General features: G+C 42.9%; 2 protein-coding genes across 2 annotated transcripts; both read left to right on the top strand.

Moving 5' to 3' along the window:
* Positions 1–3,813: 3,813 nt before the first annotated feature.
* Positions 3,814–8,538, top strand: LOC139756277 (uncharacterized). The gene has a single exon (XM_071675509.1). It carries the CDS (start codon positions 5,316–5,318, stop codon positions 8,184–8,186), a length of 2,871 nt encoding a protein of 956 aa, XP_071531610.1. The 5' UTR covers positions 3,814–5,315; the 3' UTR covers positions 8,187–8,538.
* A 2,046-nt stretch (positions 8,539–10,584) lies between these two features.
* On the top strand, positions 10,585–15,473 carry LOC139756276 (uncharacterized). Its single transcript, XM_071675508.1, has one exon. The coding sequence runs from the start codon at positions 12,113–12,115 to the stop codon at positions 15,143–15,145; it is 3,033 nt and encodes a 1,010-aa protein (XP_071531609.1). The 5' UTR covers positions 10,585–12,112; the 3' UTR covers positions 15,146–15,473.
* Positions 15,474–18,736: the final 3,263 nt, after the last annotated feature.

Below are 18,736 nucleotides of genomic sequence, written 5' to 3'. Positions count from 1 at the left end.
TATTTGTTTTTATATGTGGAAGAATATTATACCAGGAGGTTATACCAATTATGAAATATGGACGCAACTTGGCACACGCTCTCATACCCGATGTTGTGTACGAGGATTCTTCATGTACACTAACAACACTGAAGTGCAAGGGTGATACTTAAGGACTCGAGTTACAATAAGCGGTTTGGAGGAAGCTTCAGTCAAGCTCTGGCATAGGAAGTTTAGCTCTAGTTTAGGCAATTCTACTTAAGTGATGCAGAAGGTTTCAGGACACCACCGGGTTTAACTTCTTTTTTTCGACCAATACGATTCGATTACGGTCTCCGGTGCCCTTGCAAAGGTCGGGTATGTAGATATGATTAGATTATGACTTAAGACTTTTTATTTGCGTAAAGTTATTACTTCGGGCAAGATATATCACCGTTGCACAACTGTGCCACTTTTCCCCGCCACATAATTGATATGTAACAAAACTACAACTTGTGAGGTTGAGCAGTGCATCACAGTGATGTTCATGCTTTATAAACTCAGTTGTGGTTGCAGGTTACATGTAGTAATTCTTTTTACGAAAAAAAAAAACGTGAAAGCTAACTTGATTTCATACTGTATATAAAGGACAACAGGACAGTGTATATATTTCCATTTCGATGGTAACATCATAGGTACGACGACGATCCACGGGCACAAGTACATATTTTTGGTGATTGGTCGTATTAACCTAATGGTACAACAATCCTTTGATAGGAAAACACACACAATGTGAGAAAAGGAAGTTTCCAGTCGTCAGGGCAAAATAGCGAACAAATAACTCACGACTTTGTTTACTCTGAAATTGTAGTGGACAGTTAGTAAAAAGGACGCTGGCCGATCCGTTCGAAACGCGAATGTTTTTGTTTTGATCCGGGTATCACTACAAACTTGCCAGGTGTCGTCAGAGAGACTAGCCAGCGTTGCCAACCCCATTCTTTGTCACAATGGTCTGTGCAATCCTCTTACGATAATATATTTTAGATTTTCTGGACAAACACACATGCTTTTTCTGATACTCGCTCACATATAATTACGAAGCTTTGAAATAGGATTTTATGTTCACAGATAGTGAAAACGTGGAACCAAAGAAATGAATTATTACTGTACAAGCAAGAGTTTAGACTGACAGCATTACAAACAAGCCTCTTATGATTATAGATAATAACTAACATGGTAGACTACAACATAAATGATATAAAAAATCTGTTTGCAGTGACGTAATTCATTAAAATCCAGAACATTTATGAATATAGTCGTAGTTAGATTAGTTAAAGTTTGGCTATTCTGTAATACATTTTCTATTCGTAATAAAACGGGAAGAGAACTTTAAAGGACTAACTGCGTAGTGTTACTTTGTTGTTCATTTCCTGGAGAAGCTGAAACGAAAGCCATAAGCAACACATTTCCTGCGAGTTACAGGAGAGTTTCACAGGAAAAAAGAAAAATACGATAAGATATCAACAGTTCTAAAGGTTATTTGTCTTTCTGGAACGCCATTACTTGTGTTAGCATATTGTGAGGGGTCGCCATACTAGATATCTTGACTGTGATGTTTTAGGCTGTTGAAGGAAGACTGTTGAACGGAGGAGGACACAGTGTCCCACTTCCCCTTTCTCCCACATCCCACCGTCTATATAAAGTACATTTCTGTGTACGTGATCAGCTTCTGGCTGAGGTTGATTTGATTATCTGTTTAATGTGATCACTATCGCTGTGAAGTTCAGGCGTAACCAACCAATCCCACGGTTGTTTACATTTGAATATACCCAGAAGAGGATCCTTCATGGCTCAGAATATGCTACGAAATATCCATACCTTTTATTATATCTCTTTAGTTACGTAGAAAGTCAGATGGTGATGAAGAAAGGTATCTTACTGTTGAAGATGAGAGAGGTTATGTTTGTGGTTGGGTGAACGGGTCAGTTTGTTTTTCTTAGTAATACTGGTGTTTATAATACCAAGAAATGAATACATCGATACAGAGACGAGTCAGATCTTCCCAGGAGCATGCTGGTGAAAGAGATGTCTATTACAGCCACACACAAGTCATGCATGTTTTACTGAAAGAAAATGACGGTAAACAGCATTAGACAAGTGACTCTGTTTAGTGCTGTATATCTGTTAAGTCCATAGTGCGAGTCTCACCTGGACTAACACTGTGAACATATACACTTCTCTTTATCATTTTCATTTTTTTTTTCTAATTTGGAAACTGTAGATTGCAGTCAGTAACCTTTGGTTTGCATGGATATAATAGTAACGAACTTGTCATGGCTATTTTTGTCATATTTGGGATTCCACAAACCGACAGGAAAATGGATAACGAGATGGTGTGTTGGTCGGTTACTTGGTCTCTAGGCCTACAGCTGCCACAGTCACTACGACCGTCAATGTCAGGATATAAACACAGATCAACAAACCTTATAGAACCTCTTCTGGCGTTCAAGATATTTCAAAGATCATACACGTTCTCACTGAATATACGAATCCATTTCAATATTGTTAGTTATTGCGTGCTGACAGTGGCTTCACATACCCATCTTGCGACACGTAGCATTTATACCGTCTTGAGTCTATGGTCGGGCGCGACTAGACAGATTGCCATTTCGAAATGATGAGTGATTATAGGCATCCAACTAGAAAAGATTCACCTGCCTGAACGAATGATCGACAGACAGGTCAGGGAGGCAGTCACCGATGCAAGGTGGAACTCAGGGATGGGAATGTGCAGCGTCTGTAGTCATGTGATAACTTATTGTACTCTGGCAACGAGTCGTGAGCACCAAGGTTTACCGCAGCGTCCGGCGGGAGTCCTCAGGGATGACTCGTGCTTCACGTCAGTGTCTGGCTGGTCGTGTATATATGGTGCCTTATCATAGACCATCAGCAGACTTAGTGTCTGTGTGTGTGTGTGTGTGTGTGTGTGTGTGTGTGTGTGTGTGTGTGTGTGATGGTTGAGGGAGGACATGACCAAGCTAAGGTGGGATTCATATACCACTGGGCCTTCGAGGTAACGTGGAAAGCTCCCCCTATAGCCTCACATATCCGCTAGGCTGCCATCACAGTACTGATGAGGACCGAGCAATGTCGTGCAAACTTACGAATACATGGAAGTAGTCATTGCACATGACACCGGACACCACAATAACCAGAGCCACTAAATTCTTGAGTGGGTGACTCACAGGAGGAAAACAACAGACCACATCACACCATATATGTTTGCCTGAGTCAGTCTCACCCTTGGTCTCCCTCATCCCATCCTCATTCTAAAAGGCGATAATTGGCTTCAATTATTCATCCTCATTCTGCTGCTTAATGGTGATTATAATCATCGTAATAATTTCAATCATAACTGATATTTACATATAGTATTGTTAATGACATATAGTATTGTTAATAACAGATTACACTGGCAATAAAAAGTTTCCAAAGTATGTATTTCTGTACGGCAGATATTGTAAGGTTTAATGTTATTCAGGATACGAGATAGCTTGTAATTATTTCAAACAGGGGCAAAATAATACTAGATGGACAGACAGCCAACCTCTCCTTGTCTCTTAGCAGTGTGAAAAACGCACTAGAACGTAAATGGCAACATTCACTAGCAGTAAGATTCTGGTTCTTACAACTTACCAACTTGGAGAGACTGATTCATTCCATCACCAATGGTAATAGTAACATTTACAATCATATAGAAATGATTGTATATACATATATTTTCATTGCGATAACCTGATGTAGGAGAATTAATATATCCCAAAATCGTGTACTCGGCAACAAAATGGCTCCTGGCCCAAGGTCCTCATTGCAGTACGGGATATACCTTGACCAGTGTAGCTACAAAATCAGCTGTGTAGCAGCCACGCAGTTTGCCTGTCACTACTCCAGCTGTTTGCCACCCTCCCACCAGGCCAAGTGGACAATTAGCGTCACCTGGGAGGTGCTACTGGACGTCGAGGTGACAAAATAAGGAAGCCAAGCGGAGTGTTTACTCCCACCCCTTACCACGTCACAGGAGGAAGCCGTTCACATAATAGTGACCCACAGGAAAATCATCAGCATAATGACAGAAGTGTTGTGGAGGACGTGTGGTGCTCATACCTGTCGCCCACACCTCAACGTAAGGAAAAACTGGGGTTTTTAGTCAGCATGTCTGCAGGTACTACCTGTGGTATTATGCCTAACGAAAATGACCAGAAGATGAAATGGTAACTCAGTCCAGGCAACGTTGCCAGGCCATGAATTTCGTGGTGGTTAAATTCCCAAGAAAAAAAATAGAGACTGAAGAAGAGTGAATCCAGAAATGCACGTGAGCGTGAGTGTTGTGCTGTATGCTTGGTCAAGCTGTAACATTACTTACTCCAGTGCTGTGATCATCTCCAGGAAGAAACACAACGAACCACCCGGCGACAACGACGTCTGACAGACCGTGTGTGTACCACCAGGCAGACGACTCGTACATACACACTCTTGCTTCTGCCATCTTGAAAGTCACTGTTGATTAAGGACACGATTCTCAATGAAAATTTGCATAGTTTCCCTCATCACCAGATCTGTCGGTCTGGTGAAATGAGACAACGTGGTAATGATGTGGGTCGTCGCAGAAGTATTAATAAAAGTCTGTCTGCTACAGAGACTTGCTTGTTACCAGAGACGACCGGGATTGTTACGCCTTGATACAGTTGTTAGGGATATGTTGTAGTTTGTCGAGCCAAATACTCGAAGTGTGTTGTAATGTCTTGAAAAAATATTAGAGGTCCCGTAGTGTTTCTGTGGACCAGTTTGATTGTCCTTTTAAAGGCAGCATTCCATCAGTGTTGTAGACTCATGATGTACGTTCATTAACTGACAAGACTTGAGAGAGTGTGTTTACTTTGTGAGAATCAAGGAAAGAAATGATACATAAGTGTGTCTGATTTTAGATATGTAGATATGCCAATATAACTGTGAGCACAAGTATTTCAGATGTGTTTAGAGCCACATACTGTGTAATGGCCCGTCACAATGATAGGATAAACAAAAGGAAATCCCGTAATGAGGGACTTCGGCAGGAGTAAAGAAATGATGTTAGTTTGCATGAAGACAGACGTTAGCATTCCACCGAAGTGCTGGCAGTTCAGTCATTTTGGTTTTTGCTAAAAGATTAGCTAGGCTGAGCCTTGCACTGGCCCATGTCTTCAAACGGCCTGACTCATCTCTTTCCCATTGATAGTCGTCAGTGACTACTGCTAGTGTGCTGTTCACGATGGATCTAGTCGCTGACTGACTTACAAGAGCCAGTAAATACAACATAAATGTTGAAGTTTGTGATGGAGCGGACGTGGGCCGTCTCGTCGAACCTTATGATGGTGATGATGCTGCCGGCGACCTGCCACAACTCTCACGCTGGTTACAACAATCACGATATCAATTTCGGCCGTTTCTTCAAGGCAGCCACACAAACCAGCAAGCGGCTGCTAAAGGAAGTGTTCCTCATGATGTTGTACAGATCCCACGTCAGTAGTGCCAAGCACTCGATGACCGTGGCCGAATATTGCTTCAATATCCTCTCTTGGTCCAACAGAAAATATCGTAATAGCTTTAACGCTGAAGAACGAGCCCTCCTGGAGAAGCCAGTGACGTCTACTGACTTTGATGTGTCTCTCCTCACCAAGATGATTCACAAACTGTTTACGGATATGCATTTACCCGAGTCCTTCTTAAGGGCGTTGCGTGACCTTAAGAATGTTAGAAATCGAGTTTGTCACGAACATTTGGTTCTAGATCATGCTCAGCTCAGAGACAGTTTCGACGATCTCAAACTGACCTTCCAGAATATCCTCAAAGGAGCAGCAGACTTTTTCTCAGCTGACACAGACAATTTACTGAACGTATTTCATCACGAAGTAGAAGAGATCTTGGCTTCACCCGTAACAGCAGAAGCCTCTCAGTATTTTGAGAAAGTAGAAGAGTTTCGAAGATACCTCGTTGGCAAGTTCATCACATATGGGAGACAGGAACTAATGACTCATTATTCTAAGCTGAAGATTCTTAACCCCTTCCCTTGGCTGAGTGGGGAACGGTTCCAGGAGATGCTGGTGGACAAGATCTTCACTCCTCTCCACATTATTGAGCAGAGCAGGAATATTGAGGTGTTCTCACTACTCACCACGGAGGACAAAGGAGTACTCCCTTCCGTCTTGGTTCTCTCTGGCATCGCAGGCTGTGGGAAGACGTCGCTCTGCCGCTACTTCTTGCATGATTGGAGAACCAGTTCTGGGGGGATCGCCACGCTCAGATCTGTGGACATCCTCATCCATATTGAGGTTAGGAGTGTCACCTGCAGCTCTCTAGTTTCATATCTACAGAAGACATTGTTGCTGGAAACTTGCAGGCATTTTGAAGAAAAGGATATTATCAAGACTTTGCAAGAAATGAATGTTTTGTATATCATAGATGGAATGGACGAGGCGATGTCTGACAGCCTTCAGCTCGTTCATGAGGTATTATCAGTGCTTGGTACTTCAAGAGCTATCATAACTACTCGTCCCGAGTGCACTTCCACCATCACTCAAGCATCGGAGAGGTACCATCTAACCTCTTTGGAGCTCTCTATTCAAGGGTTTTCCGATGAGGCAATGCTAACATTTACGTCACTGGTTTTCAGGGCTCTTGAGCCTAACGAGGAGCAGCGCCGCCAGCAGAAGCGTGAGTTCTTAAGTTTCCTGAAGAATGCCTTCCTTGGCTTGGGAGACTTTCTGAAGCTACCTCTTACCCTAGTCTTGTTCATCTCTCTCTGGAAGGAAGACAGATCGAGGCTGTCACATGTGACTTCAGTGACACGACTCTACTTCGAGATATTCAGCATGTGTACCATGAAGTTGATTTCGCGACTACAAGCGCACACCTCCCTTCACCATTTAGACTTGGAGACCTCTGTAGAGGAGTGGCTGCTGTCGCTGGGAGAGCAAGCCTACAGCATGTTAGAAAATGGTGAATATGTTATAAATGACAAGAGACGCAAACTGTTAATGTCCTTATGCGCTGCTCGGCAGCTTGATGGCATTCAAGTTCTCTCTGCATTTCTGACGTGTGAAGTGAAGGAAAATTTTAGGGGCAATCAGTACTTTTTCTCCTTCATTCACAAAAGCCAAATGGACTATCTTGCTGCAATGTTCCTGTCTCATAAGTTAACTGTGGAATTCCAATCCCTACGGCAAATACCAGTGCTCGACACTGTCTTGAAGGCGAGAAGGAAAAAATTGCTTGCTATCGGTCCATTGTTAATTACACCGTTTTCCACAGAGATGAATAAATGGGACAACATCGTAAAGTTTATTATTGGTCATCTGTGTACCAACAACAGTTCAGAACTCGTCATTCTCGAAGTGATGGAGAAGTTACTTGCAACACATTCACATAATTATCAAATATCATCAGTATGGCTGCTCGTCCAGGAGTCAGGTTTTCATCCCTTAGTCTGCGATAAGGTTGATTCTCTGGTTAAAGAGGAATACATATGGCAGGTGACGAATGAACATTTGTGTGATCCCTCACATCCAACTGTCCTGTTGCTCCAGCACACAAACTTTATGCCAAAGGAAGTTATCATCAAACTTGACACATGTCATGAAGTAACTGTCCTGGCACAGAGAGGTTATTTCAAACGGAAAAGAAGAAGTGTGAACTTGGTGCCCATACTGGCCTGTCTCTCCCGGCGACCGTCTGTGAAAGTCTATCTGAGAATACAAGAACACTATTACAGTTGGGGCAGCCCTGCTACTACTGATGACCTGCTGACAACGCTTCTTCCGACGGGTAACTTAACATCATTCATGGGCCATCTTGGTGTTGCTGGTGTGGCAGCTCTGGCCTCCGTCAGGGAGGTCAGAGAGGCGTATATCAGAGTTTCTGATCCAGCGGCCCTGCATGTTCTGAGTGACTCGTTGTCAGCTGCCGGAGGGAAGATCATTAGTTTAAACTTACGTCTGGACATTCCTTCGTCAGTGTCGCCATCGTCCTTGCCGAAGTTCAGCCACTCGCCGAAGCTGCATGTTACCATGATGGAAGTGGACGATGAGCATGCTATCTGGGCGGGTGAGGTATTGGCTCAAATGAGTCACTCGTACGTCGAAGTTGACCTTGTCGCCTCATCCCTCACACCTCCTGAGGAGAGAGGTTTCTGAAGACTCTCAAAGTTCGGGAAGTAGCAATCTCAGAGCGTCTTATGATATGTTCTAGCCACAGACTGGAAGAAAGTGACTATCAACGTATGTGTGAAGTGATTCCGTGTTCCTTTGCATGGTGGTACTGACGGTGATAGTCGTCACCCTAATCACATGCGAACTGTTGACTTGATGGTGATAGACGGACTATGTACTTGGTGACGAAGTGATGACAAAACGACTCCCATTGTAATCCTCTGGGTTGGTGATGAACGGAAGGCCTATGATGGATCAAACTGTGCCCTCTGATTTTGTATGTATGAATATCTCTGTAATTACTTTCGTTCTCATTAATACAGAAATCTAAATAAAGCATATGATTTTCAATCTCCATTACATTAGTAACGTCTTGTAATTATGACGGGAAAAATAAAGATAAAGAGAAATTAGAAGCGAGATGTAGGACATTTATGGAGTCTTCAATATATGTTGCATATATTCGTACCATTAGTGAAACTGATAATGTTACGCCAGTGTGGCTCTGTCTTTCCTCAAGCTATGGCGTGAGGACTGAAAGGTACAGCACACCACTGTACACTCATGACTCTTGTAGGAGACAAAATTGAGCATTATGAAGCATTATCCCTGGGGACAGGGGAGAAAGAATACTTCCTGCGTGTCGTGGAAGGCGACTAAAAGAGGATGGAGCGGGGGTCTGGAAATCCTCCCCTCTCGTGTTTAGCTTTCCAAAAGAAGGAACAGAGAAGGGGGCCAAGTGAGGATATTCCCTCAAAGGCTCAGTCCTCTGTTCTTGGCGCTGCTGATGCGGGAAATGGTGAATAGTATAAAAAAAAAGAATATATATATATATATATATATATATATATATATATATATATGTACACACACGTATACATAGATACAAATGTACCTATTCATATTTGTTCGTTTCATCCATTCCCATAGCCACCCCGCCCCACAGGAAACAGCATACCCTCTTCCCCTGGTGCGCCAGCGAGGTAGCGCTAGGAAACACACCAAGAAATGCCACATCCTCTCACATCCACAAGCGAGCTGTCATATGAAGTGCACTGAAACCACAGCTCCCCACAGACCTTTCCATGGTATACCCGAGACGTTTCACATGCCCTGGATCAGTCCATTGACGGCGCGTCGACCCTAGCATACCACATAGTTCCAATTTCCTCCATTCTGTGCACGCCGTTCAACCTTCTGCATCGCTCAAAATCGTTTTCACTCCATCCTTCCACCTCCAGTTTGGTCTCCCGATTCTCCCTTTTCCCTCCACCTCTGCTACATATATCTTATTTCCACTCACTCCCTCCTCATGTCCAAACCACCCCAACACAATTCCCTCCGCTCTCCCAACCACACTCTTTCCACTTCCACACATTTTTCTTATCCCCTCACCACTTACTCGACCAAACCACCTCACACTATAAACTGTCCCCAAACACCTCATTTCTAACGCATCTTCCTTCCTCCGCGCAACCTCATTAATGAATGATGAACGATGGTGATAGGAAAGGCCCTTCCAAGGAAGGGAAAGAAAGGAGTGGGTAGGGGGAAGTTCAAGAGTTACCTTAGAGGAAGTGAACCACCAGTCTTCAGTAAGTAATCCATTCAATACTTTCAATACCATTTGCTTAAGCATATGTGAATATATCTTCACAGTTTTTGGACGAACTGGCAATGTTACTAGTACAGATGCCAATTTCATCACCAGTTGTATAATTTAGATGTTTAATGTCTCATCTGGTTTGCCATTCTCAACATAACTGCAGCCTGCTGAGAATACACGAGCTTGATATCTCTGACGAATTCACAAAGTTCACCATTAGTGTTAAATGATAATCATGAAGTAATAAAGTTTGGCAACACTGCTACAGCATGCATCTCAACATTACAACTATAGTTAGTGAATCCATCCATACATTTGCTGAGTAAATCATATATCACACAGAGAAAAATTGTGTAAGTTACGTAAATTCTTCCTCTAATTCTGAAAATTTGCGATAGATATTTTCAGTGAAAGTTTTACATATCCGAATAATGGTAGTTTGCACATAGCAACTTTGGTTCATACCGTTCACAATTTATTCAAAGCATTTAAAACCACTGATGAATGACCATACTTGAAATGATATAAATGTTACCAAAATATTTATAGTCACCAGCTTTATATGTCAAACATGCATTAATTGGTAATAATACACAATAAGTCTGACCACATGGCAACACCACATTAAATTACTATCGTTTGTTTTTGACAGTTTTATTAATTGAAAAGATTAAGTAATCTTATCACCAATATTGAATGACAAAATGATAATCATAAATATATGCAATGCATTCACGATATCGTAACACGTATTGCAACAATGCACTATATCAGTGTACTGAAGGCAGCTTCGTTTCTCGGGGTAGTGGGGGAGATTGAGTCAGTTGACATGATATATTTACCTGCTGTGCTCCACGTCTCCAGCTGTTCTCCGCCATCCTAACCTGTTTGTCACTCCTCTATATGTGTGCAGCTGACCCACCAGGCCAGATAGGTGGATCAGCTTAACCTGTAAGGTGTCAGTGTGGCGGTAAGATAACGTTGTGCAGGTGTTCAGGGCTGAGTAGTGATGTCCTTCTGACTCAGACAGACATGTACCATTATACACTTTGATAAGCAGCATCGTGATTCACAGGACAAGCGTTGAGCTGCTGAATGTCGACCACGTCGTCTTAAAACTTGATGTACACAAGAAAAACGCCTGTTTGTGTGTATGTTTGTGTGTTGATGTTTGCCCGGGACTTACAAATGTATCACGTGATGAAAAACAGCAACCGGCAACTCTTAGTGACTCCCAGAAGACGCTGAGGCGAGGACATGGTAAGAAGACATGTTTAAAACTGCGTAGTGTTCCTTCCCACATTTCCTAGACCACTGACTTGATCCTGTGGGATGTTTCATCATGAAAAAGTGGTTATTACCGATACCAAAATTTACTGTTAAATCAGGACGTGGGCACACGCATGATGTAACATGATCGACACTGATATGAGCCCGGAGGGCATACAACACGGGGCCATACACACAGTGAGAGTGTACGTGATCTTAGAATTATCAACACTTCAAGGAGTCTCAAGTAGTGACTGTGTACTGTGCCCTCAGGAGATGATGGTGCTGTAGACGCCATAGCAGTGACGTGTGACATGTTGGAGAAGATTTCATGATTGTAATAGTTGCGACTTCCCTCGGTGTCTGAGGTTGTATAAAGTGTGGTAACATATCGCTTGTGTTGGTACTGAAATTAGCAAATCAGCGACAGAAATAGTATTAGAAAAAAAAGAAAAGATCATTTAAATAAAGTTTATGATGATAATGAGTAAACTTTAGCTATTTATGATAAAGAAAAGTTTGTTTTATAAAAGAATATGTGAACCCACTTGAAGTTAAACCTGTCGCTGGGTGTTCTTGCAGATGAGCGAGAGTTCTTAAATGTTACGTTGGATGTGTTGGCTAGGTAGTCTGGCTTGTGTGACTTCGTATACCGGTGAATTGCTGGTGTAGATCTGGGAACTGCTGTGATAAATGGTAAAGCTGGAACAGTGCCATTTTGATAATATTTCTTGGAGGTAATGAACTGTAAAAGTAAAGCAACCGTAAAATGGTTTAGAAGACTGTAAAGTAGTTTTGTGCGTGTGATGAACAGGACAAGAAGGAGCACATCTAATGGAAAAATACTTGAAGAAAGCGTAAAAGGCGAACGTAAATGTAAGATTACTCTTAGTGAGGAAGAACATAAAAGTAAGAACCCTACTGCTCTACTTCCCATGTATACAACAGGGATCCGCCCGCCGTGGTCCAGCTAACGCTGGGTCTGGTCAGTGACTTCGTGGTTGGTTGATTGGGAATTAAAGCCAGATTGTTGAAGATGGTGGCGGGGCGGACCTGGGCCGCCTTGTCGAACCTTATGATGGTGATGATGCTGCCAGCGACCTTCCTTAACTCTCACGCTGGTTACAACAAACACGATATCAATTTCGGCCGTTTCTACAAGGCGGCCACACAAACCAGCAAGCGGCTGCTGAGGGAAGTGTTCCTGATGATGTTGGACAGATCCCACGTCAGTAGTGGCAAGCACCCGATGACCGTGGCCGACTATTGCTTCAATATCCTCTCTTGGTCCAAAAGGAAGTACCGTGAAAGCTTTAACGCTGAAGAACGAGCCCTCCTGGAGAAGCCTGTGACGTCTACTGACTTTGATATTTCGCTCCTCACTAAGATGATACACAAACTTTTTTTGGATATGGACTTGCCAGAGCCCTTTTCGAGGGCAATACGTGACCTCAAGAATGTTAGAAATCGAGTTTGTCACGAACATGTGATTCTCGACAATTCTCAGCTCAGAGAAAATTTTGACGACCTTAAGATGATGTACAAACAACTCCTCAGAGAATCTGCTGAATTTTTTACAAGTGACTTGGATTATCTTTTGAACGATGTTCAAGATGAAGTTGATGGCATTTTCTCCTCGCCCTTGTCGGCGGAAGCCTCGGAGGACCTCCACCGAATGGAAGAGTTTCGAACATACCTCGTTGGCAAGTTCATCACGTATGGAAGAAAAGAACTAATGTCATTTTACTCAAAGTTGAAAATCCTGAACCCCTTCACTTGGCTGAATGATGACCACTTCCAGGAGATGCTGGTGGACAAGATCTTCACTCCTCTCCACATTACTGAGCATAGCAGGAGTATTGAGGTGTCCTCACTGCTCACTACGGAGTGTATTTGCCATGAGACACTGGAGGCCACAGGAATAATCCCTTCCGTCCTGGTTCTCTCTGGCATCGCAGGCTGTGGGAAGACGTCGCTCTGTCGCTACTTCTTGCATGATTGGGGAACCAGTTCTGGGGGGATCGCCACGCTCAGATCTGTGGACATCCTCATCCATATTGAGGTTAGGAGTGTCACCTGCAGCTCTCTAGTTTCATATCTGAAGAGGACACTGATGATCGAAACCTGCAGTTTCTTTGAAGAGCAGGACGTTATTGAGACCTTGCAACAAATGAATATTTTATATGTTATAGATGGGATGGACGAGGCGATGGCGGACGGTAGGCAGTTGGTTAACGAGGTTTTGTCTGTTCTTGGTAATTCCAGAGCTATCATAACCACTCGTCCTGAGTTTTCTTCCAGCGTTGTCCAGGTAGCACGGAGGCACAACCTAACTTCCATGAAGCTCTGTATTAAAGGCTTCTCCATTGATGGAATGTCAAAATTTACATCTCAAGTGTTTTCCTCTCTTGAGCCTGACGAAAAGCAGCGTCGTCAGCAGGAGTGTGAGTTCTTCATGTTCCTGAAGAAGGCCAACAGTGCCTTGGGAGACCATCTTAAGCTGCCTCTTACACTGGTGTTGCTCATCTCCCTCTGGAGGGAAGATAGGTCAAGAATGTTAAAGGTGACTTCTGCAACACGACTCTATTTTGAGATATTCAGGATGTGTACCATGAAGCTGATTTCGCGGCTGCAGACTTTCACCTTGGTTCACGACATGGACCTGGAGACCTTTACAGAAGAGTGGCTCCGGGCACTGGGGAAGGAGGCGTACAATATGCTGGAAAATGGTGAATATATTATTAGTGATAACAGACGCAAAATGTTGATGTCCTTATGCAGTGCACAGCAGATTGATAGCATTCAGGTTCTCTCTGCTTTTCTGATGTGTGAAGTGAAGGAGAGTTTTCGAGGTATTCAGTACTCTTTCTCCTTCATACATAAAAGCCAAATGGAATATCTAGCCGCAATGTATTTGACTCGTGATATAAGTTTGGTAGCCCATCCACTCTCCGATAAAATCATCAGTCTCCTGGAGAAGTTGGAAATATCAAAAACTGACTCTAAAAGAAACAAAATGCTAATTGGAATTCCAGAATCAGCCATATTTCGTTCCACAGACATTCATAAGTGGAGCAATACCCTTTGCTTTGTCATTGGCCATCTGTGTATCAACAGATGTTCAGAACTCATAGTTCGTGAAGTAATGAAGAAGTTGCTTGAGTCACGTTCATATTCTTACAATGTGTCATCACTCTGGAAGATCGTCCAAGAATCAGACTGTCATCCTATAGTTTGTGAAATGGTTGGTTCTTTGGTTCATAAACAGTTTGTGTGGCGACCGAAGAATGAAGATTTGTGCAATCCCATAGATCCAGTCTTCCAGTTGCTCCAGCACACACACCTCATGCCTAAGGAAGTTTTGATCAGGATTCTTGACAGTACTAGCCAAGCACTTGTCCTGGCAGAGAACGGTCATGTGGAAAGGAGAGCACGCGAGAACTTGGTACCCATCCTGACCTGCCTCTCCCAGCGCCCATCTGTGAAAGTCGACTTTAGAATGGAGCAGCACTTCTACAGCTGGGATAGTCCTGACACCAGTGATGACCTGCTGACAACACTACTACCAACGGGTAACTTAACATCATTCATGGGCCATCTTGGTGTTTCTGGTGTGGCTGCTCTGGCCTCCGTCAGGGACATCAGTGAGGCGTACATCAGAGTTTCTGATGTAGAGGCCTTACAGGTTCTGAGGGACTCGCTTTCAGCTGCGCCACGAAACATAGCCAAGATGACTCTGCGTCTGAACATACCTTCGACAGTGGCGGCGTCGTCCCTCCCGAAGTTCAGCCACACCCCAGAGCTCAGTATCGTCTTAAAAGGAGTGGATGATGACCATGCTGTCTGGGCTGGTGAAGTCCTTGCTCAGTTGACCCCCAAGTACAGTGAGGTTGATCTCGTGGCTTCTTGCCTCATGCCCTCTGGGGGAGAGAGATTCTTGAACACGCTCAGGAAGGGGGAAGTGAGGATCTCAGAGCGCTTGACGATACGCTCCGTCCACAGGCTCCCGGAGGATCACTATCACCAAATGTCAAAAGCTATACAGTGTCCGTTTTCCTGGTGGTACTGAGGAAGGCAAGGGATCTGATGATGTCATCGGATTATATATAACATGGTTGGCAGTAGACACATCGAGTGTAACTCTCCTGTGTTCATGTGACTAACTACATACGGATACTGTTCATAGTGGCTGTGTTCGTGTATTAATCACCGCAGGATTCATGTGACTAATGTGAAAGCTAAGTGTATTGATGATGCTTATGATCACATGACCCGTCCAGTGTGATCTGACTCGTGTTAGAATAGAGGAACATGGTGCTTCTAGTGGGGCCTGTAGTTCTATTTATTTTTGGATTTCTGTCTTTATAAACTGTGAAGAATATAAGCTTTTATAAGAATGTCTGTGTTTTGAATGTTCCAAAGCTTTGTTAGGATAGAAATGATAGATATTACAACAAAAAGTAAAAATACATTTCATATAAAGATGAGAAACCTCCAACTGGTAAGACTTTGTATACAACAAACATACAAATGAAAACCGGGAGAATGATACAGCGAACATCCTCAGTGTTGCAGTGGGATAAAAAGTGTAGCATTTATACTGCAATAAAGTGAAACAGGTTGAAAGCAACACGAAGTTAGTTTCGCTATTGGATTTTATTCTTTATTTCATTTTTGATAATGACATGACCCGGGCAGAACACGCACCAGTTGCAAATCATCTCGGATGAAAGACGTTGAGAGGAAAAGAGAACATGATCCACAGGTGTTGAGGTACACTACCCAGAACTGAGCCATCACAGCGCTTAGGAAGCCAGCCATGTCCGCTGGGCGTGACCACAGGTCATGCAATGTGTTGATGTGTGTTTATGTGGGGCGTGAGATGAAGTATCGGGTGTCATCATTGTGGTAGTTGCATCATGGGCGTGAAGGGTCTTAAGTTACGATCAATCATTATTTGTAAGCATGGGTGATTCCCGGAACATATGCAAGAAAGAGTAGCTCGTACATGTCTAGGAAGTGTGGTTTAACATGGGCGTGTGACTGGTGAGGTGGTGCTCAAGACTGAGCTGGGAGGGTGAATATTCAGTGCTTGTTGGTTCACTTCAGTATATATATATATATATATATATATATATATATATATATATATATATATATATATATATATATATATATATAAGCGTTTTATACAGGGACATTGGAATGAGGATTAGATTCTGAGAAAAAAGTCTGGTGATGGTGGCAGCATAGGAACAGTTATTTCCTCTACGTTGGTGAATTGAGCTTTGAGTATGTATGTTTTGTCTTTTTATCTAATCATACATACATATACATTCGTCGAAACATAGATAGATAAACTGCTAGATATATTGACAGATAGATACGTATATGAAGAGGATCTCATTTCCGTCCCATTGGCCTTCTGGTCCTTTACCCCAGCCCCATTATGTTGCATCCTGCATCCCTCTTATCCCGTATCCTTACCTGCATCCCTATCGTCACTACAGACCCATTATTCCATTATCCAACTTATCCACATAACTCCGAAGCACATAACCCTCGTCCCCCATTTTTCAAAACTGTCATTCCTTAATTCTATTGTCCTTGCCCAATTATTTCAAACCACCATTCCTTCCAGTCCCATCACCCCCTATTACCGCTCTGCTCTGTCTGTCTGTCTGTCTGTCTGTCTGTCTGTCTGTCTGTCTGTCTGTCTGTCTGTCTGTCTGTCTGTCTCTCTCTCTCTCTCTCTCTCTCTCTCTCTCTCTCTCTCTCTCTCTCTCTCTCTCTCTCTCAATTGAGTTTGCTGTCATCTTCATCTAAAAATCGATCAGCGAATGTCCACATTATCCAAAATACGGTTAAACAGTGTTTCCAATATCGGAGACATGGTTAACCGAATTCAACATCATCCGAATCCGGTTAAGCTGAAATAAGTTCTCCAGTAACAAAAGTTCGGTTTGACGTTCGTTATGTAAGACCCGATAAAAAAGGGTCTTTCGTATCTAAGACGTGGTTAACTGATTTCAGGATTACCCGAACGCCGGTTAACAAGAGTACTGACTGTCCAAGATTCGGTTAAAGAGGGACTGCTGTTCCCCTTAATCTTCAGCAAGAAATCTGCCGTTATGGCTAGGCCAGGCTAAGCTGCCAGGAGTAGAAGATCTCAGAAACCATCGTAAGGTTTACGTAAGGTAAGGTAAGACCCCAGACCCAGCTGTGGGGGTAGAAAACCTTCCAAGCCATCGTGAGGTTTACGTGAGGTAAGGTAAGACCCCAGACCCAGCTGTAGGGGTTGAGGACCTCCCAAACCATCGTAAGGTTTACGTGAGGTAAGGTAAGACCCCAGACCCAGCTGTAAGGGTAGAAGACCTCCCAAACCATCGTAAGGTTTACGTAAGGTAAGGTAAGACCCCAGACCCAGCTGTAAGGGTAGAAGACCTCCCAAACCATCGTAAGGTTTACGTAAGGTAAGGTAAGACCCCAGACCCAGCTGTAAGGGTAGAAAACCTTCCAAACCATCGTAAGGTTTACGTAAGGCATACCAAACGTTGCACCAGGTCTCTGCAGTAAGAGACTTTTATAAATATAAGATCCAGGATAATTAAATGTCCAGGTAATGAGATAATTCAGACTCCTCCTAACTGTTCTTCTTAACTGGGCTTCTCATTAACTCACTCATGAATAATTAAAGATGTCGTCACGAGGGATCTGTTACAAGCTTCAGGACAAGCCAGGCTCGACATCCACTTTCTTGTAAAGATGTATTTTCACTGAATATTTTTCCTGCCTGACTTCAAGGAGTGTGGAGTTTTTGTTGGTCTGGTATGATTTGTTTATAGCTTGTATAGTTAAGTCTCTCTCTCTCTCTCTCTCTCTCTCTCTCTCTCTCTCTCTCTCTCTCTCTCTCTCTCTCTCTCTATATATATATATATATATATATATGTGTGTGTGTGTGTGTGTGTTTGTGATATACGCCGATGATACGTCATTGTTGGCTAATTCAGTAGAGAAACTGCAGAAGTTGTTCGCCTTTTTCCATTCCCAGCACACCATTAAGAACAACCCTACATATATCCCATGCCTTGCAACCATATAATATAGTTTGAACCACTATTCTTTCAAACCCCGTTTTTGCTCTCAGAGATTATGTTCTCTTTCCTCATTTTTTATCACTACCAAAGTCTTTGCCCCCTCCCCCACCCGGTCACTCACTACCGCATCTATTGTTCCATTTGCTGCTAAGTCCACCTCCAAATATATAAAAAACAACTCACTTTTAGATTTCTCCTTTCAAGCGTACATCCCAACTAACTTAAACCTCAACCCAGTTGAACCTAATAACCTTGTTTTTATTCACATTTACTCTCAGCTTTGTCCGTTCACATACTCTTCCAAACTCAGTCACCAACTTCTGCAGTTTCTCACTCGAATCAGCCACCAGTGCTGTATCATTGGAAAACAACTGACTCGCTTCTCAGCCCCTCTCATCCCTACCATACTGCATTCTCACCCCTCTCTCCAAGACTCTTCCATTTACCTCCATGTCCACTCCATCCATATATATATATATATATATATATATATATATATATATATATATATATATATATATATATATATATACATGAAAGGTACTGACCTAAATATTCCCTAG

Source organism: Panulirus ornatus, chromosome 21 (assembly GCF_036320965.1).
Source record: "Panulirus ornatus isolate Po-2019 chromosome 21, ASM3632096v1, whole genome shotgun sequence".
Lineage (NCBI taxonomy): Eukaryota > Metazoa > Arthropoda > Malacostraca > Decapoda > Palinuridae > Panulirus > Panulirus ornatus.
The sequence above is the reverse complement of the archived record's forward strand: the minus strand, read 5'-3'. Positions and strand labels throughout refer to the sequence as shown.